This window comes from Nelumbo lutea, chromosome 1 (assembly GCF_056320005.1).
Source record: "Nelumbo lutea isolate HS-2025 chromosome 1, American lotus-T2T, whole genome shotgun sequence".
Lineage (NCBI taxonomy): Eukaryota > Viridiplantae > Streptophyta > Magnoliopsida > Proteales > Nelumbonaceae > Nelumbo > Nelumbo lutea.
This window is the reverse complement of record NC_142684.1, coordinates 1,049,718-1,073,528: the sequence shown is the minus strand read 5'-3', so window position 1 is coordinate 1,073,528 and position 23,811 is coordinate 1,049,718. Positions and strand designations below refer to the sequence as shown.

General features: G+C 37.7%; 1 protein-coding gene across 8 annotated transcripts in view; it reads left to right on the top strand.

The window, feature by feature from the left end:
- LOC148873157 (glycosyltransferase family protein) overlaps nt 1–23,713 on the top strand; it is an 88,543-nt gene extending 64,830 nt beyond the window's left edge. For 4 of the 8 annotated variants that reach the window (XM_088963564.1, XM_088963567.1, XM_088963570.1 and 1 more), the window contains 5 exons: nt 6,074–6,131; nt 6,229–6,315; nt 14,673–14,766; nt 21,174–21,281; nt 22,933–23,342. In XM_088963564.1, coding sequence (XP_088819690.1) covers nt 6,074–6,131; nt 6,229–6,315; nt 14,673–14,766; nt 21,174–21,266 — 332 coding nt within the window. In that variant the 3' untranslated portion in view covers nt 21,267–21,281; nt 22,933–23,342. Of the gene's footprint in view, nt 1–6,073; nt 6,132–6,224; nt 6,316–14,672; nt 14,767–21,173; nt 21,282–22,932; nt 23,343–23,508 lie in introns of those variants that run through there. The other 4 variants (XR_016104777.1, XR_016104778.1, XM_088963566.1 and 1 more) reach the window with 4 other exon arrangements.
- The last annotated feature ends 98 nt before the right edge of the window (nt 23,714–23,811 follow it).

The following is a 23,811-nucleotide window of genomic DNA, read 5'->3' as shown; positions in this document are numbered from 1 at the left end:
TTGTCCCTCTTGATGGTTTAAATTACCTAGAGTGGTCAAGAGGGATCAAGTTATACATCACTGCAAGGGGGAAGATAGGCTATATTAATGGGAGGATAAAAGAACCATCCTCCAGGAGTGCTGAATATGATAGATGGAATTAGGAGAACAGTATTGTTATGTCCTGGCTCTTGGTTTCCATGCAACCTCAAATTAGGAAGAATTTCATGTGGGCTGAAACTGCGAATGAAATCTGGGAACAAGCAAAGTCTACATATTCAGAATTGCGACACTATGCCAAAATTTATCAACTGCAGGCAGCATCTTCTACTTGTAGACAGGGGGAGAGGTGTTTATCGGTCTATTACTCTGACTTAACATCTGCCTAGAAGGAGTTGGATCACTACCAGAGTGTGGATTGGAAGTGTGATGAGGATGCTAAGAAGTACAAACAGCTTGTCTCCCAGCAAAGGGTGTTTGCATTCTTACATGGTCTGAATCCTATGTATGAATCTATCAGAGTTCAGATTCTCAGCTCTAAGGATCTCCCTTCTGTTCAGGAAGTCTATGCTCTTGTACAATCTGAAGAAAGCAGGAGAAATTTGATGAAGAACCCTGGTGGGGATGCTATTGTATTAGTTGCAAAAGGGGGTGTATCTACTGGTGGGGGATCTTCTCGGAAAGGAGATACCCAGAAAAAAGTAGAAGATAAGGAAAAATTGTGGTGCACTCATTGCCAGAAACCTCAACACACCAAAGATACCTGTTGGGATCTTCATGGGAAACCAAAATGGGCTCAAGATCTGACTAAGAAGTAAGGTTCAGAGGTGAATAAGAAGTACGAGCAGCAAAATACAAAGAAACATCACATGGCCAACATGGCTACTCGGGAGCATCAGCCCCCATTTCTACTATGACTCAGACACATCTCACTGGGCCTGACCCGAGGGAGGACATTATGAATTCCTTCCGTGACCATTTAGAGCTCTATGGTAGAGCAATTCGTCAGATGGATACTCCTCCCTCAACCTCATTTGCATCTACGTCAGGTAACCCTGCCACTGCTTTCCATGTTGCTTCTCACACCCATGACTCTCCATGGATCATTGATTCTGTAGCATCAAAACATATGACTGGTACGTCCTCTTACTTTCAAACCTATCACCCTCTTTCTGGAAGAGACAAGGTGAGACTAGCCGATGGATCATACTCTTCCATAGCTGGTCAAGGAATTCTCTCTCTTCCTCTTGGCCTTACCCTCTCTGATGTTCTTCATGTTCCAAACTTTCCCATTAATTTGTTCTCTGTTGGTAGTGTTACAAATTCCTTGAATTGCTCAGTGACTTTTTTCCCTTCTCATTGTGTGATTCAGGATCTGGCCTCAGGGAGGACGATTGGTAGGGGTCGTATGGTTGATGGACTTGACATGCTGGAGAATAAGGCTGGTCTTCATGTTACAAAGTCCACGAGTCAGTCTTGTAAGAAAAAAGTCTATTTATGGCATTGTCGTCTTGGTCATGTGTCTTTTGAGTCTTTGAAAGTTGTATTCCCAGAACTGTTTAAGTCAATGTCTGTCTCTGATTTTTCTTGTCAAACGTGTTGGTTGAGTAAACATTGTAGAACTCATTTTTTTCAAAGACATAGTAAATCTGAATCTCCATTTCACATTGTTCATTGTGATGTGTGGGGCCCTGTTACTTTACCATCTGAGAGTGGCTACAAGTATTTCATTACCCTCATTGATGATTATTCTAGATTTACGTGGGTATACCCGATGCGAACTAGGGAAGAAGTACCAAAAATCATTCAAGATTTCCAGCGGATGGTCTTCACTCAATTTCAAACTGAAATCCAAATTTTCCAATCAGATAATGCAAAAGAATTTTTTCATAGTGACCTCACGGAATTTTTTTGCTTCGCATGGTTCCCTTCACCGTAGCTCTTGTGCCCGCACACCACAACAAAATGGTGTGGCCGAGCGGAAGAACCGACATCTCCTTGAAGTGGCTCGAGGTTTACTACTTCATATGAATGTTCCCAAACGGTTTTGGCTTGAAGTTGTTCTTTGTTCCACTTACCTTATAAACCGTATGCCCTCTCGTCGGTTAGAGTACAAAGCCCCACATCAACTTCTCTTTCCTAAGGCTCCCTTTCTTTCTATTCCTCCTCGTGTCTTTGGTTGTCGGTGTTTTGTCCAAAATATGTCTCCCACCCGTGGGAAATTGGACTCTCGGGCTATGCCTTGCATATTTCTTTGTTACTCCTTCACTCAAAAGGGATATTGTGTTTTTTATCCTGTTTCTCGTAAATTCTATGTCTCCATGAATGTTTCTTTCTTTGAAGATGAGCCTTTCTATCATGTTTCTCCTCAGGGGGAGTGTAGACATGACGAGAAACTGGTTCAGCTTCCTTCTCTCCCTGACCCTCCACCTTTCCGTGTTTTTTCTCGTCGTCGCAAAGGCCAACCAAATCCAAGAGCTGTAGAGAATCCGGAAGTTGTACCTCCAGTGCCACCACTCGTGAGAGGATCATACTCACTCAGGTATTTTAGCTCCCAATGATGTCCTTGAATCTATTGAAAATGATTCCTCTACTGCTAATGATCTTGACCGTCTCATTGCTTACAGGAAGGGTGTTAGATTGTGCACCACAAAACATCCCATTTCCAACTTTGTCTCCTATGAGAACATTTCATCCTCATTCCGTGCCTTCCTTACCTCTATTGATAGTGTCCCTATCCCTAAGAATGTGGCAGAAGCTATTTCAGTTCCTAAATGGACAAATGCCATGAGGGAAGAAGTTAATGCTCTTCACAAAAATGGCACATGGGAACTTGTTGATCTTCCTAAGGGAAAAGTTCTAGTTGGATGTAAATGGGTGTTCACAGTCAAGCATAAGGCTGATGGAACAGTGGAAAGGTATAAAGCTCGCTTAGTGGCAAAGGGATTTACTCAAGTGTATGGAGTTGATTATGCAAAAATTTTTGCCCCCGTTGCCAAGATGAATTCCATTAGAGTCCTTTTCTCTCTTGCAGCCAATCTGGATTGGGTTTTACACCAGCTGGACATCAAGAATGCATTCTTGAATGGTGACATTGAAGAGGAAGTGTACATGATTCAACCTCCTGGGTTTCTAGCCCAAGGCAATGAACAGAAAGTGTGCAAGTTGAAGAAGTCCTTATACGGGCTGAAACAATCACCAAGAGCTTGGTTCAGTAGATTCCATGTGGCAGTTCAGCAGAAAGGATACAGGCAATGTCAATCAGATCACACACTGTTCGTGAAAAAAGGAGAAGGTAAAATTGCTGCTCTAATTGTTTATGTGGATGACATAATTGTTACTGGTGATTGGGAGGATGAAGTTCAGAAAATGAAATTTTTTCTTGCAACTCAGTTTGAAGTGAAGGATCTAGGACCTGCCAGATACTTCCTTGGAATTGAAGTTGCCCGATCAAAGAAGGGTATCTTCATTTCTCAAAGGAAATACATCCTAGATTTACTTCAGGACACTGGAAAGATGGGGGTGAAGCCAGTTGACTCTCCCATTTACCCCAACCATAAATTAGGTGACAACTGTGGTGAATCACTCAAGGATGTGAAACAGTTTCAGAGGCTTGTAGGGAGATTGTTATACCTTTCTATGACTCGCCCAGACATTGCATATGCTGTTGGTGTCCTCAGTCAATTCATGCATGCTTCTAGGTCTTCTCATCTTGAAGCAGCAGAGAGAATCCTCCGATATTTGAAGAAGTATTCGGGTACTGGTTTGTTGTTTCAAAAGCACGGACATTTGAAAGTTGAAGTTTATATAGATGCAAATTGGGCTGGATCCCAAAGTGATAGAAAGTCTACTAGTGGCTACTGCACCTTTATAGGAGGGAACCTTGTTACATGGAGGAGTAAAAAGCAAAATGTGGTAGCTAGATCCAGTGCTGAAGCTGAATATCGTGCTATGGCCCACGGGGTTGCTGAAGGCATGTGGATAAAGAATTTGTTGGGGGAGTTGGGTTTCCCAGTGACCAAACCTATAACTCTATTTTGTGATAACAAAGCAGCTATAAGCATTGCTGCCAATCCGGTGCTTCATGATAGAACAAAAAACATCGAAGTTGACAAGCATTTTATCAGAGAGAAAGTTATCACAGGCGAAGTGTGTACCCCCTATGTCACTTCTGAGAACCAGCTTGCAGACATCTTAAAAAGGGTTTAAGCCTTTCCAGACATCATGATCTTTGTGACAAGTTGGGCATGATTGATATCTATGCTCCAACTTGAGGGGGAGTGTTGTCAGTTGTTTATGTATTCAGGTTTAGTACCATAAGGGTACTGTTGTAATTTCTCCTTTGTTTACATTGTTCAGCTGTACTAGTATAAATAATAACATATCATTCTTTCGCCCCCTAAGTTCAAAAGGGGCTTTCAGTCCTCTCGGCTCTCCTCTCCTCTCTCCCTCTCTTCTCTCCTCTCGTCTCTTCACTTGCTCTTGCTCTTGCTCAACAGTCCCAACTTGAGGGGGAGTGTTAAAAGGCTGTTAATTCTCTAAGTATAGTACTGCAGGGGTACTATTGTAATTTTCTCCTTTTATTTTTTATATCCCGTCGCCCTAGTGTATATATCAAAAGCTGGCGCCGCCAGCAGTACTTTCTGGCTCTCTCTTCTCTCTTCCTCTCTTCTTCTTTCCTGCATAACAGAGATCTTGGAAGACTTATTTTTCTGTGGACCTTCAAAGCCAGGAAGACCTGCTGACGTCAGACTGCCGCCAGATGACATTAGTGGTCTGTACAGGTGTGGGTGGCAACCCTTGAATCTGGTTCAGTTCAATGTGCCCTGATTTTAGAAGGATTTTGGTACAGGTCTCAGCTCCATTTGATGCTTCCATGTTTTTCCCAAATTTTTCAATAAAAAATTAAAGAAAAATACAGTTTTGATGTTTGGGTTTTCTCTTCGCATCAGAAGTTGTTTCTTTCTTGAGACTTGCTGTCCTCATGTCGTTTTGCCATTTTAGGAGTATGGGAAGTGGTTCCAGATTTTTTTTTTTGAACCCTAGTTATTTTATGGTAGATTGAAGGAAATTGAAGATCATGAAGTCCAGGATAATGCTGTATCGGGAGCTTCTTTAAATTGTTGTCATCTGGAAAAATGTCAACTGTGGAGATTGGAGAACGTGAACACATTGAGTTTAAGATTGGGAATGAAGATTTCAAGGGATCATATGGATTCATTGGTGGAAATAGTAGTAGTTGGATCTGATGACAATTTTAAGAGATCTGAGGATGGTGAAATGCATAGCAGAAAATATAGAACCCATCCGGTCTATGAAGTTGTGAATGATGATTATGATTTAGAAGCTGACTAAAAGTTTCAGGGCAATAAGATGGGAGACAACTCTAAATAATGAAGAGGATGAAAATATGTGGGTGTGGGTTGGTTGATGCGAATTGGAGAATTTTAGCAGTGTGAGCTGCATTGGAATATGAAAACTTGATAGTTTTAGATTATGCTGGGAAGTTGAATGGTTCATGGGAATAAGTATAATAAGAGGTGGGAGCTTGGTGTTCTAAAGCAAGATATGGGATAGTCATGATTGATGAAATTCTTTTTTTTTTTTTTATTTTGAGATGGCTCTTGTTAGATGTTTCAGATGTCACAAATTTGTTTTTATCATATGAGATTTCCTGTTTGAATTCAGGATGATTGTATTGCATGTTTCTTGTTGAAGGGTGTTATTTTATCAGTTTTGTTGATATGTGTTTGGGTTGTTTGCTTTTGTTCTTTTCAGGAGATTTCCTTGTAACCTTAGTTGTGTAGTCTCCTTTTTCTTTTTTAATGAATTTTTTATTTACTACAAGGTGAAATCAATTACTATCAATTCCTATATGTATACTGTTGATTAGATGATACCTTAAGCCTATAAAATTGGTCACTTTGTGAGAACATGGTGATTAACCATGAGCTCTGATACCAAATGAAATGGGATCACCTGCTCCAATATCACTTGATGTAGGACTTGTGACTCTAATAACAAGGGGCTATTTTTTGTTTCTTCCCTTCATTGCTAATATTGACCTTTTATGATTGAATACTTGCTACAACAGGCACTGTGGATACTAATTTGGAAGCAAGCTTGGCTGGTATCAATATTGTAATTGGCAGGTGAGAGATTGTGCTCAGTATTTACATCATATGGTTTCAAATTGGAAATTTATGGTTGGAGCTTATTCTTATAAATTTCTCATTACATGGAAGATAGACAAGGGGAGTCTTGCAATTCAGTTTGTCGATCAAAGGGGCAATCATGTGTTCCAAACAAGCTTTTGGTGCTGAATAAATGTGAACTGTATGCTTTATAAACCTGACACTATTTTCTATTTCCAGTTCCAGTTTGTTTTCTTAATATAACAAAAAAGTTCAGGTACCACTTATACTTTTGACTTGCTATTTTGGTCTTGTTGGTAATAATCATGAGGTTGTTGTTAAGTCAAAGATATTGAGTAACCAAAAACTTAACAAATTGTACTAATCATTGGTGTGTTCTTTGCAAAGCGGACGGGGAGACTCGTTTTCACTTACTGGTGTCTTGCCAATTTGCAAAGTCAATCTGGGAGTGGGCTTTTTCTCTCTTTGGGTGTAGGTGGAATCCTCCATCAAACTTGCAAAGCCTATTTTCCCCTTCCTTTTTCAGGTGGCACATGAAAAGGGGAAGGACTATGTGGAGAGGTCTAAGGGCTGCACTATGCTGGACATTATGGGAAGAAATAAATGCTAGGATCTTCTTAGAAAATGAGAGAGGGGCTGAAGAATTGAGGGCTGTGATCTACATAAGGGCAGTACAGTGACTGAAATCACTAGAACTATTTACAAATTACACAGTGGAAGACATGTTGAGAAAGTGGGGCGAGATTGCAAACTGCACTCAGGTCAAACCAATAATAAGGGTGTCCTGGACTCCCCCACCTGCTGGCTTCTTAAAGTTAAATTTTGATGGGAGTTGTAGGGGGAATCCAGGACAATCAGGCATTGGAGGTGTTTTTAGGAATGAGAACGGGGAGTCGGAGGTGGTGATAGGGTGGCTGATTAAAGATGACTGCGGTTTATGGAACTACAGAAATGAGAAGAGGAAATTCAGGTGGCTGGTGTGGGAGATGGAAATCAGGATGAGTTGGGTTAAGAGATCAGCTAAATCTTTAGCTGATGGATTGGCTAAACAAGGGATAGAAAGGGAAGCAATGTTATGGGTTTAGCTGTAACTTAATTGTTTCTTTTTCTCTTTTTCTCTCTTTGGAGGGTTTAAGTTGTATTCAGAAGATAAGAGTTCTTGTCTTCCTTGCTGTAAATATTTTGATATTTCAAAGATTTGAATGAATCTTTATTGATAAAAAAAAAATAGTAGATCGCTGCACTCTTCTCCCCCTGTCTCAAAATTTTCACATCACTTTTTAGCTTATAGACTCTTGCCACATTCAACTTCTGTGAATATGTTTCCGTAACACTGTCCCAAATTTCCTTGGCCGAAGACATCCAAAGATAGTGCTAACTTATATGGGGCTGCATAGAGTTAACCAACCATCCAATGACAATGTAGTTCTCCTGCGTCCATTTCTTATATGCAGGGTCTGTCTCAGCAGGTTTCACCTTACTGTCTGTGAGATATCCCAGTTTACCTCTACTACAGACATGAATCCGAATAGACTATGCCCAAGCTAGATAATTGGTGTCATCTAGCTTGATTGTGGTCGCTCCAGTAAAAAAGGAATCTACCGGGCCAACCCCAGATACCAGCATCTGCTTCGGTTCACTTCTTGAATTCTCCATTGATCAAACGAAAAAAAAAAACAGTTTTTCAATCTATATAAACTTAACTCAGGTCAATACTGTACCTGGAGACTTGAAAATTAGGGTTCACTGCTCTCGGCTGTCAGGGAGGAAGGGAGAAGAGGTAGCCGCTCAGAGCTTCCAAACCACCCACAAGTCTCAAAGGGTTAGATAAATTATCTCTCTCCCCTCACTAATCCTTTTATCAATCTTCACTAATGTGAAACATAATTACAAATCGCCCCTAAAGTGGGGCGTCCAGCTAAGCGTAAACTTAAAATAACTTAAAAGAAGTTAACAAGCTCATTAGATAGGCCCATTAGCAACCAAAACAAATAACCTACTATTGAAACATAAAATAGACACTAGGGCCCATTCGGCCCAGTCTCTCTACAGTATCAATTGTCTTTATCTAGTGTGCTGCTCTAATTTGTGTAGCTTCACATAATCCCTCTTTTGTTCTACTTTTCTTATTAAAAATCCTTCCATTTCTTTCCTCCCAAACAGTCCACACTACTACAGCCCGAATTGCTTTCCACATTAAAAATCCTTCAATAGAAGCAAATTTCACCTTGATAGAATTGAAAATCTGAATAGTGTGAAGACAAAGAAAGAGAAATAGAAAAAAGGAAGAAGACACTAATGCTCTATTTTCTGCATTAGATCTCATCGTAGTTTGCCTGCAAGCTTCATTTTGAACCAGGGAATAAACTTCATCTATGGAAGGAATCTCATCTATCCTAATAATTTGCATTTCCATAATTTCAAGATCAGAATTAAGCTTTGCAAGAAACTTGAACACATCTATTTATTATATTTTTATGTATACATTCACATCTCTTTGATCGAAAAATAAATTGGAAGTTTCAATTCCCTCTGTCTGAAAGTATCAATCTCCCATCTTAGTTGATAAATTTTGGCAACATTAGTACATACATTTCACCCTATCTTAGCACTCTCTAGAAACAACGAAGTCTGGCTGATTTTTGGTTGCATTAAATTCAACAACCACTGCATAATATTTAAGTTTTCTCGGTCCAACTTACCAGTTGTTGGTCTCTAAATGTTAAACCTTAAAATCTTCCCCATGACATAACCTAGTTGACTTTCTCCTCCAATGGATATCTTTATGAATTAGGATCAACCCAAAAAGGATTAATTACTGATATCTCCCTCTGGGTTTTGGTCAAATACTACAACCTCCTTCCCTTAGATTATCTCCCTTTAGGTTTCAGTTAAGCACTATGATCTTTTCCCTTCGGATTTACCTTTTAACATAGCCCTTATATTTTCTCACATGACATTTAAAGCTTCTCAAAAGTTCATTTTACCATTTTGGGCATCTTCATGTATATTATATGGACAAATATACCCTCATTTTTACTTCATGAAGGGACATTTTTTCTGCCATAATGTTAAGGTGGGAGTGAAAAGTTGAAAAGAGGTTCAAGAAAAATAAGTAAAATTTTGAAATAGTAGAACTGCATTTATGGTTTGTAAATGATAGTAATATTATCAATTTCAAAATATATATCTTGGAGGCAAGGCTAACATTTTATTTGTTAAAGATATTTTAGTAAAATATTTATTTGTCTTTTGTTTCTTTTGTTAACAAACCATTTGTAGCTTCATGGTCAAAGGGAGTTTAAGTTTTAGGTATACCTGTCAGGTGGAATAGCCATCGTCAAACTATGGGCGCTTAAATCATGGTTAAACTATCAAACAATTTGGATATAGATATGCTTTGGAAACACATGGATACAGATGAAAATACAAAAACATTTTGATATGCTCAGTGTTTAGAAAACCATACTAGATCGGCCAATTAGACCAGTCGAACTATGACCCAAGACCTTGGCCAGTTTAGTCATACCCCAATAACTTCTTTCATTAAAAAAAACCGGTGAAAACTAGTTGACTAGTTGGTTTAACCAGAAAAACTGTGAACCGGTCCCGGTTTCATGAAACTGCTCGGGTCCTTAACTAATACAAATTTTAAAATGTGCTTAGCAAGACTCAAACCCTTAACCTCTTATTTTCATATATTACTTAATTACCATTAGTCCACCTCTTAACTTGTGTTAATTAATGACTCTTTATTGCACATATTACTTTGTTGCACATATTTTAAAGAAAATGTAAATTAAGAGAGCCCTAATCATTTGCTTTAAAAATTAAGGAACTTGCCATCAATACACCATATTTAAGTATATCAAAAGTTGTAAAATATATTATATATAATATATATGACCTCTAGTATATATATGCATATGCCACATGATCATGGTTCGACCTATGGTTCGATTCCTTTTGAACTTCTGACCCGTGAACCTCTCCTCTCTTCGGTTCTATGCCTAGTCAGGTTCTCTGAACTGGGAAATACATACAAATTCCATAAATACATTAATAACACAAAATTTAAGGTCAAAGTAGCCAAATAATGTATAAATACATAGGAAATGTATATTTTAATGATATATATGAAGAAATATATTACAATTAATATAGTGGCATACATAGTAATCGTACAATTTTATTGATAATGCATCAATCAAGAGTCCAAGAAACATATTATATAGATTTTTACAAATTAATACATGCACAAAGCCATTATTTTGTTATTTACTATTTAAGTTCAAGGCACAAAGCATATGCAACTATTATTTTAAATAATATATCAATTCTTCTTTTTTTATTTTTCTATTTTTACTTTTTCATATTAACAAAAAATTCAACTAAATATTAAATTCTCAAATGTTTGGTAAACATTATTATTATTTGTGTAAACAATAAATTTGTTATTTTTAATAATTAAATATGTTATTTTTATAAATAATAAATATGTTATCAAATCTGTTAAAATTTCTAGGATACATATTATATGCAAATTTCATAATTTTTAAAATAGTTATTCCTTTATGAATATTTTTATCCCTATAATTTTTCTGAAATAAAAATCATTTTTTATGTAAATGTAGATTGGATTTGATAGATTCGATTTAATATTATATTCCCAAATTTTTTGTAAACAGTATTTTTATTCTTGTAAATAATAAATATGTTGTTATTTAATGTAAATTAAAATAATAATTTATAATTTATAAAAATATATAAAAATTTTAAGATACTTATCATGTGCGAATTTATAAATTTTAAGTACTAAAATAATTATTCTATTATTAATACTTTTGTATAAATTTATTGAGATTAAAATCATATTTTGATGTAAATTTGGATGTAATAGCTCATTAATTCTAAGTTTATAAAATACCAACTTTGAATATTATTCTGTTCAATTTTTAGTTGGAGTTGCCAAACATAAACATATGTTTTTTGTTTGAATTGCATGTGGACACAAAAGTTAATAAAAGTTATTATATTTCATTTATTATCACAAAAAGCAAAGAGGCTTGGTGGTTTGATCTTTGATGTTGCATTTAAGAGTTGGGTGTAGATGTGACTTGGTTCCAAATCACGCCAGAAGCGTTTTTTTAATAGAGAGATGCCAGACATGGTATAGTATCAATGCATATTGGTCAGTATCAATGTGTATCAGCCTGATACAATGTGATATGTGCCGATACAGGCCCATATTAGCTCAATACGCACAACTCAAGGGATACGCCCTTGTTCATAGTGTATCACATATCCATATGCACTGATACTGATATGATTATGCCCTTCATCGGGCGTATGGTATCAATATTTCAGTCCTTGCTTCCACCCAAGTCCTTTTCAGTCTATTCCTAGCTCTTCTAGCCCCTTCACCTTGTAGCACATCACTTTTTCTAAGGATATCTCATGTGAAAAAAGATTAAAAGCATCTAAACCTTTTTAGACAGTGCACTACATTCACTAGGATGATGTCAATGACACCTTTGGTTGTTTTCGTTTTTTCTTTGAAAATTTTCACATTTCTTTCTTTTCATATTGACCAGAAATGCGCTTCTCCACATTATCCTTCCTCTGCTCTTTGGTAAAGTGAAAAGATTATTACTTTATTAGGCTTTCTGCATCACTTGGGGGAGTCCATTTGATTTACCCTTTTCTAATTTCCTGCTTGTCTGTGTCTTGCATTTGTGAGGTGATTATGTCATTAATTCTTTCTTTGCTCACCATGATCACCCCAATAGGACTTTCTCTTTTTCATCCTATATCAATGCATCTCTTTCCTCATTCAAGGAGGTTTCATCAGATTCGGATATGGACCCTGGAGGGTTTAAGAAGGGAAAGTTGTTGAATCAATTAAAGGATATACCACTAATTTCTGCCATGTGGGGATAACCCTATGAACAAGGTTCAAAAAATCGACACGTATCGGCCGATACGTATTGTATCGGGAGCACCCAAATACGCCCCTATAGAGGGTCTATCGGGGTTTTGACCGGTTCAGGGGGTGGAGGAACCTTAAACCGGCCCTCCCGGATTTGAAAAAAAAAAAAGTTAAAAAAAGTAAAAAATGTACCGTTACTACCCGATACACCCCTACCGGTGTATTGGGCGTATTGATATTTAGAACCTTGCCTATGAGCAATCTGAACCATGGGATTTTGAGAAAGGGTTTGAACCAGGAGGGTTTGCTAGACAACCCCACTAATTTCTGCCATGTGGGCTAACTCCATCAGTGATCCGACCCATTTATTTAACATGGCATCCTCTGGATAGGTTACAAGTTCCATTTCCCAGCTAATATCTGCTCTATACCTCATATGAGTTGGATCCTTGAATTGTACTAGCTGTCCATAGTTACACTATTTTATTTAAAATAAAACCTCCAAAGAAGAGCTCATTTTCGCCACCTGGCAGAGGGTTAAGCTGAAATTTCCAATTAAATAGGGGATGGTCAGAGCAACATGTGGGGCCTAAAATGTTTGCTACCATATTGCAATGTGGAAAGATTGTGTATAGTTTAGAGTCTTTTACTGGACAACGTTGCTACCATATACTAATCACTTGCCCTTTTGTTCTAGGTCTTCGGGAAAAGTTTTTTGATCTTTTTGGGTGCAGGTGGACAGAACCGGTGCAGATTTGCAATTTTTTTGATCCTACAACTTTCGGGTGGCCAAAGATAAGAGGAAGACTTTTGTGGAGGTGTGTTAGAGCTGCTTTGGTGTGGACTGTGTGGGAGGAACAAAATGCTAGAATCTTTAATGACAAGGAGAGGGATCAAACATGTGTGTTAGAAAGTATCTTATGTAGGGCCATAAGTTGGGTAAAATCCTTGGATCTGTTTTCCACCTACACTTTCGATGACATAAGGAAAAATTGGGAACAACTAGCTAAAAGCTCTGCAATCAGAAGCAAGCCGGTGGTGGATTGGAAGCCTCCTGATGCAGGCATCTTTAAACTAAATTTTGAAGGCAGTAGTTTGGGCAACCCGGGGCCATCTGGAATAGGGGGAGTCTTCAGAAATGATGAGGGTCAGATTGTAGCTCTATTTTCTGGTCCTATAGGGTGGGGAGACTCTGTAAATGCAGAACTCCAAGCTGTGTTACAAGGAGAAAAATATGCAAGAGAGTTGGCAGTGGAGCATTTAATGATTGAAGGTGATTCCAAATTGGTTATTGGATGGCTAAAAGAACCAGAGACGGCAGCCTGGTCGTACAGGGGGGCTTTGAGAAGATTTAAGTGGCTGACTTCAAATATTTAGTCACAGTTCAATGGGAAAGAAGATCGGCAAATGGGCTGGCAGAGCTTCTAGCTAAACAAGGAGTACATAGGAATCAGCTCTTTTGGGCTCAATTTTAAGCTTTATGATGTAGTTTGGAGGCTGCACCTTGTGCCTCTTTGTGGGGAATTGTATGATGAATACTTAGTTCTTTATTTAATAAATCTTTCATTATCATTATCAAAAAAACGTTACTAGTAAACCTGTCTCCAATTCAGAGTTGTCAAGGCAACGCCTAGGCGACAAGGCGCCCTTTGAGGCTTGCCTCGCCTAATTGCCAAGCAGTTTTATACTATGTCTTATAAAATACTTTTTTATTCTTTATTTTTTGTCATTATAATTATAAAATAGGCACTATTAAACCAAAATATTCATTTTGTGTGTTTATATACTAATTTCTTTTTATTATTTTCTTATTTGTTAGGGTTTAATCAATACAAGCATTGCTAAATGCTGTATGGAACCCTCAAAGACTTTAAAACCTGAACCAATAAGTAAGGAAGAACTTAAAATTTTGTCTAATCAACACATTTTCTACTACTACTTTTTTTCTTCTTTTCCTAAAATAAAAATAAGGGTTCAGCCCTTATATATTTTGAATGTTCTTTTCCTTCTTTTTCTTCTTCTCATTAATATGTTGATTTTCTATACTTTAACATGAACTTTATACTTTTCTTATGAAAATTATGAATAATTATTAAGGAAATAGGGTTATGGTACCTAGGGAACTACCCTAGGATCTATGTTTTCTACATAAAAAAATCCATCGCCTAGGTGACGCCTAGGCTCCCCCCTGTTGCCTAGCCTCACCTTGGTTCCTTGAAAACTATGCTCCAATTATTATTAAATTTAGCAAGACTTGGATACATGATGTTTTGACATCCACGAATGAAAATTGTGGAAACCTTGTTTTCTTAGATGGCATTTATTATTATCTATATGTGAAGAAAGATCCTGAACTCATGTATCCTCCTTGAACATGCATGCATTTCCACATTTTCTTGGGCCTTGTAGTTTGATTGATTGCACAGTAGAATCGATGTTTCCTAGGAGTACCTGAATATTGGTTGTGTATCTTATGATTTCATCACTTAATCATTATGCAGATAATATAGTGTTTAAGATAAAATTGTTGGAAGTACACACTCATATACTGACAGAGATGCAGGCAAACTGTAAAATACATAAACACATATATAATCTTCTCTAAATAGTTTGCAGAAATATATGAGCTGCAACGGAGCATGTTTAGCCAGCATTGGATCAGATCAACCTGCAGAAGTTGTTGATGATGCTCCTAGACATCTGGTATGTATCCTGTTTCGCTTTCAAACTTGTTAGTTGATACCAACAGCTTTGAAATTATGCCTTCTATTCCAAATTGGAACTCTATACGAAAACTTAGTAATAATGGATGGTATTGTGTGATATTGTCAGGAGATCTGATCTTGTTTCATTCATGTTACAATGTTATAAAGGAAACTCATGATAGATGGGGCATTTGCATCATGGAATAGGAATATAGGATAAGGTCCTCACACATTAGTTTGCATAATATGGAACAAACAACCCTTTTTATACTAGGTGAATAAGTTAATATACAATGATGATCTAATTGACAAACTCGCACATTGAAGAACTAAGTAAACAAAACCTTCAAGGAAGTACAACATAAGTGGACTGGGTGAACATGCCAAGGCCTTATTTGAGACTCGGTACAAAGAGATCAAATATTATTATAAGTACTGGATTGTCTTGCCAATGTTTGCTTAGGTAAGGCATCCAACAAATAAGTCTTATTTGCTAGCTATGTGATTTATATGTAAGGAAACCATTACATATGAGGTAAAAGACATAAGCGCCCCTAAGGCACATAAACGGAAGACTACATCACTTCCCCTCAAGTTGGGACATAGATATCAATCATCCCTAACTTGTCATGAAGTTCATTGTGTCACAAAGGATGAGGACCCTTTGTATGTTGGTCTTTGGAATTGACATAGGGTGTGTATTACCTCCCCTTTCTCTAATTTTTCTCTGATGAAGTGTTTGTCCACTTCAATGTGCTTTGTTCTGTCATGGAAGACAGAGTTGGCAGATCGATGGCAGCTTTATTGTCATAATAGAGTGGCATAGGACCATCGAATGAGAAATCTAGTTCCCCCAGTAAGTTCTTAATGCATAGAACTTAAGCAACACCATGGGACATAGCTTTGTATTCAGCCTCCGCACTAGACCTAGCCACAACACTTTGTTTCTTACTTCGCCAAGTAATAAGATTTCCTCCCACAGGTATAATAGCCACTATTAGATTTCTTGTCATCCACGGAACCGGTCCAATCTCCATCAATATAGACTTCTCAACTTTCATATGTCCATGCTTCTTAAAAAAAGCCATGTTCATGGGAACTAATTTAAATATCTGAGCTCTCTCTTTGCCGCCTCTAAGTGAGTGGCCTTAGGAGCATGCATAAACTGACTGAGAACGGTCACGGCATAAGCTATGTCAAGCTAAGTCATAGACAAGCATAAGAGCCTCCCCATAAGTCTCTAATACTGTTTAACATCTTTTATAGGTCCCCCTTGACAATCACCTAGCTTGTGGTTCACATCCATAGGGGTATCAAATGGTTTTGCCTTTAACTTGCTTGAACCCCTCAACAAATCTAGGATCTTCTTCCTTTTGGAAATGAAGATCCCTTGTTGTGAATGGGCAACTTCAATTCCAAAAATGTAACATAATGGACCTAGATCTTTCACTTCAAACTGCGTGGCCAAGAACCTTTTTAGTTTTTGTATCTCTGATGTCCAATCACCAATAATGACTATGTCATCTACATAGACTATCAAGGCAGCAATTTTCCCTTGCTCCCTCTTCACAAAGAGAGTATGGTCAGCTTGACATTGTTTGAATCCCATTTGCTGGACAGCTTGATGAAATTTGCTGAACCAAGCCATTGGAGACAATTTCAAGCCACACAAAGACTTCTTCAATTTGCACACCTTCTGTTCACTGCCTCTAGCACATAAACCAGGCGGCTATACCATGTACACCTCTTCCTCCAAATCCCCATTCAAAAAGGCACTCTTGATCTAACTGATGAAGTTCCTGGTCTAGATTTGCAACCAAAAAGAGTAGAACCCTGATAAAGTTCATCTTTGCAACTGGAGCAAAGTCTTTCCATAGTCTACTCCATACACTTGTGGAAATCCCTTTGCAACTAATCAAGCTTTATACCTCTCTACCATACCATCTGCCTTTTGTTTTACAAAGAATACCCATAGGAGTGATATTTCTAGGACATTGGGTTAAAACATCGATATCCCTTTTGAGAAGAGGGACAACCAAGAAAAACACAAGTAATTGCTTTGGGATCAAATTTACCACGAGTAGGAGTCAGATTATGGGAAACAACCAAAGACAAGCATGGGTATGGGAAACAATGGTGCTTTAGGGAAGAGAAGTTGATGTGGAGCCTTATATTCCATTACCCGAGAAAGCATACAGTTTATAATGTAGGCAGCAGCCATAATGGTATTCATCCAAAACCTCTTTGGTACATGCATATGTAAAAGCATCCCCCTAGCAATTTCAAGGAGATGATGATTATTCCTCTTTGCAACCCTGTTCTATTGAGGGGTTTTCCACATGAACTTTGGTGGAAAGAACCACAAGCAAGAAATTCCGTAAGATCACCATGGTAATACTCCTTTGTATTATCAAACTAGATAATTTGGATCTCAGTTTGAAACTGTGTAAAAGTCATGCACTAAAAATCACAAACAAGTTTAGGAACTTCTTCCCTGGAGTGCATAGGATAGACCTAGGTGTATCTGGAGAAGTCATCAATAAAGGTGATAAAATATTTGTAACCACTCTCAATTGGAATAGTAACGGGGCCCCGAACATCAGAATACACAACACAAAAAAGAAAATCAGCTTTTTTTATTATGTAATGAAAATGAAGTTCTGCGATGCTTACTCAACTGATAAGTTTGACATTGAAACTCATCAACAAGCACAAACTTAAACAACTCTAAAAACAAAAATTTTAAAGACTCAAAAGACATGACCTTAACGGTTGTGCCACAAAATAATTTTACTCTTATTTGTCTAACTCAAAGTCCTTGAAGCCACAAGACCAACTTTTCTCAAGCATGTAGGGACCATCAACCATGCTCCTTGTACCAATCATCTTCCCACAGGCTAGACCCTGAAAAACACAAGAATGGGGAAGAAAGATTACAGAGCAATTTAAAGAATGGGCAATACTACAAATAGATAACAAATTAATAGGAAAATGTGGAACATAAAGTAACATTGGAGAGAGAAAGGCTTGGAGGAGGAGATATGGTTCCTTGACCAGCTATGGAGGAGAAGAACCCATCAGCTAGTCTCACTTTATCTCTACCGAAGAGAAGAGTATAAGACCAATACAAATTGGACTTACCAGTCTTGGTTTGAAGCATCGGAATCGATTATCCGAGGAGATTCTGGAGCATCAGAGGACACATGGAAAGCAGAGGTTGTGTTACCTAATGTAGATGCGAAAGAAATTGAAGGGGTAGGTCCTGAATCTGTCTGTTGTAGTGACCTACCATATTGCTTTGGATGGTCATGAAAGATGGAATTGAGGATTTCTTCCTTGAGATCAGAACTAGTGGGATGATCTTGGGAGGCCTCTTGCAAGGCCAAGTTTGCTGTGGTATGCTTCATTTGACTGGGCTTTCTCTTCTGTTCTTGTATTGACTTCTTCGCTAAGTCTTGTGCCCATTTTGGTTTCCCAACAGGTCTTTCGGGTATGCCTGGATTTCTGGCAATGTGTGCACCACAATTTGTCTTTATCATCTACCTTTTTTTTATCATCCCCTTCCTTTGCAGAGCTAGTGCCTTCCCATACTGCCAAAGCAACAGACTCCCCCTTAGAAGCATTCATAGCCAACCTCCTACTTTCCCCATACTAGACTAATGCATACACCTCTTGGATATAAGGAAAATCCTTATTGCCCAGGATTTGTACTGTGATGGGTTCTTATATGGGATTAAGGCCTAACAGAAAAGAAAACACACGCTGTGGAGAAACTAACTGCTTGTAGGCCTTGGCATCTTTGTCGCTTTCCCACTCAACATTTTGATAATAATCTAATTGCTTTCAAACTGAGGTTAATGCTGAATAATATGCAAATAAGCTTCTCTGTTTACATGTGGACGACTTTGCCTGCAGTTGATAGATCCTGGCATTATGTCTCTATTCTGAATATGTTGACTTTGCCTGTTCCTATATTTCCTGGGCTGTCTCTACCCACATAAAATTCTGCTTCACTGATGGTAGCATGAATATCAACAGCCATGACATAGTCATGCAATTCTCTTGATCCCACATATCATGCTCAGCCAGCCATCCCTGGCTTTGGTTCCTTCACTTTCCCATTGATGTACCTGGCATTTCCTCTAGCAGTTATATATAGTGACATCTCCATGGACTATGCTAAATAATTTTGGCCATCTAAAGGGGTGATAGTTATAGGAAAATTCATGGAATCATGATTGTTACTTAATCCACCATGATTGGAAGTAGTTCCAGACGTTGCAGATTCTTCAGAGGCCATAAGGGACAACTCCTGACATACTTTAACAGATCCGATTTCTTCAGTTGGCACAAAGAACAGGCAAACAAAAACAACCGCAGTCTTGGAATCAGTGCTCTAAGCAATCAGATATACAGGAAACCCATGAATAATCAGTCCTGCTGTACTTGCAGCACATATACAGGTCATACAGACCTCTCACCAGTGCTTACTTAGGCCACACGGTTACCAAGGAGTTACCACAGTGTGATCTCCTAACACAATCAGGTCACTCATGACCTACAAGGGTACACACCCTACTTCGATCTGGATCCACTAAGGAGACTAAAACTCCTAGATGCCATTCAGCCACACTTGAACTGTCCTTGGTGTTTCTACCAAGAACCAAGTTTAAGGAACCACTTCACAGTCCAAAAAAGGCAAGATAGAACAGGGAAAACTGATTCAGCCTCCTTTGATCACTTCAGAGCAAGTGTTTACAGAATTCTAAGGTGGATCGAATGAGTTACAGGTAAGATGAAAGGGAGAGAAAGCAAACGTAGGGTATTCAGGCCTGTGCGATTGCTGCCTCCCTTGGTTTCATTCCGGAAAAGGAAAAAAAAAGAAGGGAAAACAGGTCGCGATCAGCAATGGAGATTAGATTCCACCATCCTGCTCTATTGCCATCTTGTCTTGGTGCAGAAAAGTAAAATAAAGAAGATGGAAGAGAGGAGAGGAGATAAAAGTGATGAAGAGCCAAAAAGAATAGGTTGGTAGCGCCAGCTATATTATTTATATGTAGGGCAACCATTTCATAAGAGGTAAAAGACAGAAGTGCCCCTGAGGCACATAAACCAAAGATTACATCAAAGACAAATGATCACCAAGTGTTATGTGTCCCTTACCTGAAATGGGAGCAAGCACTCCATCAACCATCAATAATCACTTTATCACTGCTAGTTTATGACTAATATTAATGAAAAAAAATGAAGATATGTCACTCATGATTAAAAGTTCTAAATCAATAATATGGTGTGGACAAGAGGATAAAACAGAGGTAAGATTAATTGAACCAGAGGTTCTTGAGTGAGTAAATTAAGAAGTAGAGTCGGGATTGGAACTATTCTTGAGATGAGTAAGAAGGCAACTGAAGTGCTCCATCTTGGCATTGGCAGCAACACAAACATGGAGGAAAGTTCTATAGGGTTAAAGCAGAAAAAAAAAATTATGTAGGTATGGATAGAGGCCGAATGGCTTGGAGCTCCTATTATGGAGGTAACAATGTTGGCAATGGTCCTTCCAACCCTTATGAAACTTTGCTGGCTTCACGTGTGAACGACAATTCCAATATTTACCATAGGTGTGTCTGAAAATTTTGGAATAATCTCATTTTAACTCATCCATATCATTAGAATGACTAGGCTTTCATCAGTAACAGTCATTAATCTCATTACTTTATTCACCATTGTGGTTGTGATTAGGTACATTTATGTTTTACACTCACAAACAACAATAGCAAATAGGTAAATGAATCTCATCTGTAAATTAATAGTAGAAAGATGAGGACTGCCTGAAGAAATTTGAACCAGGGTTTGATAGTTGTGATGGATAAACAATGATAGTCACCTCTTTTTGTTGATAATATTCACCTCTTTTCTACTCTTTGTTTGGCTTGTCAACAGTAGTAGTAGTAGTAGTAGCATCAATTGGGACATCAACTGTAACAATAGGAATAGATAAAGGAAGAGGGAAAGCAAAGACTTGATCTGATTGCTTCTCTCCCCTTGAAGAGAGATGACCACAAAAAATGGAGTAGACTCACAAAAGGCTTATCTTCATTTATAAAGCTTTTCCTCTTTATAGGATCAAAGCAACAATTACCCTTTTGGACAGGAGAGTAACTCAAGAAAATGTAGGATCAAAGCATTTCTTCCTTATAGAACCAAATTTAGACCTTGATGACTTAAATCATAAATGTACAAACACAACTGCATTTGATTGATCTGGCATGCTAAGTGAGCATAAGACCTGCTTTGTTATCCATCATGATCTGAAGAATAAGTTTAAACACTTGTTTGGAAATAGGTTCATAAAATGCCTATTTTTAATCAGTTCTGATCACATTGTGTTGCATTCTGAATTTGCAGAATCCAGGAGCCTGCTTGTACACTAGAATGCAAACAATGCTTTCATGTGATGGCTCTCATCAGTATACCAAAAGACTTTGTCCTTGTGCATAGTATTCTTCCTTCACTGTAAGTTATTTACTATTCTTGGATTTGTTTTGTTTATGGATTATAAATTCAAAGTTTCAGTTACAGGTCATTTTGCTAAAACTGAAGCAAGTTATTTTTCTGATATTTACTCTGGATCAAAACCTCAGTATCTTTCCCTAAGACTTTTGCCTATATATTTTCCTTGAAGTTTTGCACTTAATAATAAAATCAACAAAACTACAAATGTAAATTAAAAATATCATAAAATAATAAAAACTACTAAGAGCTTCCATTCTGAAGGAAACCAAAGATCAAAGTAATAAAAATAATAAAAACTACTAAGATCTTCCATTCTGAAATTTCAAAATATATAAAAAATTGGATCTTAGATCCAAAATAGCTAAAATTTCTACTTCATTACCCTCCATAATTCCCAAATCAATTTAAAACTTCAACTGTAGACAAGAAAAAACTTCTAAAGACAGATCAATCCCCTTTGGAAGCCTCAACAAAACTTTTGGCACCAAAAAACCTTCACCCAGAGAGATTCTTGTCCTCTCGGGAGCAGGTAGAACCAAGAGAAGAGGCTGTTGCTCCCTCCAAAGAGCTCAGAAGTCAACAGAAATTAAACCGCCCTCTTTAGAAAACACCAAGGAATGCAATAAAACCTTAGTGCCTCTTCCTAGGTCAAAAACAAAGAGTCCAGCAATCAGGATTCTTCCTCCATTTTTTCCTGATTTCAATGGTCAACCCAAGATCCGACACATAGGGTGTATCCGACAAATATATTCCGTTCGCCTCATGGCCACTCCCAATTGTCCTCTGAGACTTAAGTCCTGAAAAACACAATGGGTTGAAAAGGTTATGTTGCAACTCATAGTTAAACTACTATCAAATAAAAGATTTTTCTTAAGTTTGAGAACATGAAGAACAGAGGATAAAACAAGAGTCTGAGGCTCTGATGTCCCCCTTGCTTGAGATAGGGGCAAGGGATCCATCAGCAAGGGATATTTTTTCACGATCAAAAGTAGTTGATATGAACAAATAGGTTAGATTGAATAGAAGAAGACTTTATGATGAACTCTCGAGATCTATCAACTCCTTGGCTCCCTAACATAGAAGCAAAAGGTGTGTGGTAGAAGACCAAGCATAAATATCCAAACTCTATTGTTATACTAATCTTATATTAATGATACAAACAAGTGTCACTGGCTAAATTCATGCAAAAAAAAATGGTACAAAATGCTATCAAATACAAACCAATCTATTGTTATACTGATATTATATTAATGGAAATATTTTATTATATTGGAAAAACATGTGTAGAGGGTAAATATGGAAATTAAAATCAGGGTCTTTTGACCAAAGCAAATAAACCATTCTTATTTTTATTAATGGTCATAGACATAGAAATTCATTGAGTAGGTAATTAGACAATAACCATGAGTTAGGATCTCCTGCCAACAAAATACATTCTAACACCCTACCAACATGATCTTACACTGCACATCTCACCATTATATTGGGACCCACCATAAAAGTGGGACCCGCATATGTGTGGCATCAGATCATGTTGGTAGAGTTGGAATATGTTTTGTTGGCAAGAGATCCAAACTCAAAAAACACTCTTTCTTATAACATGTGTTGCTTCTTCTTCACCTCCTTCATGTTCATTGTCCAAATATCGTAGATATTTTGGAGAAGTACGGACAGGCCCAATGCAGATTTCTGATTCCCATTACAGAGCTATAAGCATTCAAAATGGCAACAACCCACACTCTGTACACCAACGCCCACCCGTGAGTTGGCATCAAGTCCAAGCTGGCACCTACCCAACAGTATTTTGTGCCTATAAATTCTGACCCTGGGCTGAACCGTCTTTCTCCATAGATATTTGATGCATAACTGTTGAATTAATTGCTCAATTTCAATTCATCCGGAGGTTGATTGCCAAAGGACATCTTATTAATTACCTTTGCCCTGTGTAGGGCTTTTTTAACCATATCAAGCGGTTTATTGCCACCATATTGTTACAGCGGTAATAATAATTTGTATAATTTCGAAGACTAAAAGTAGAATATTACGGATCATGTTTTCTTATTCTGTTTTTCATCATTAGTTTGAGTGCTTATCAAACTTGCGCCGTTTGACTTGCGGGTTTCGGCCAGAATTTACTTTAATCACGTAAATAATATAATATCTATGATGTTTCAAGGGTTAACCAGAATAAACTCAATTTTCTCAGGTTGATATTGTTACTTTGCAGGAAATTCTAAAATAATACCGGTGGCATGAATCGTGGTGGCCAGTTCTGTACATTATAGGGTCTCTAATTAATAGTAACTTCACCATTTACAATAGCAATTCAATAAATGGCATTAGCTTTATTTTTTTAACCCCAAAATTTACTACCGGGGGAGAACGGCTACCTGTCAATTTTATTAATCAATATCGAAAGCTTATAAATGACTAAGAGGGGAGGACATCACTCGCATTGTCCCAAAACAAAACTCAATAACTCTAATTGACCACCCTGTTACATTTAGGTAAAAAACTTAAACATATACCC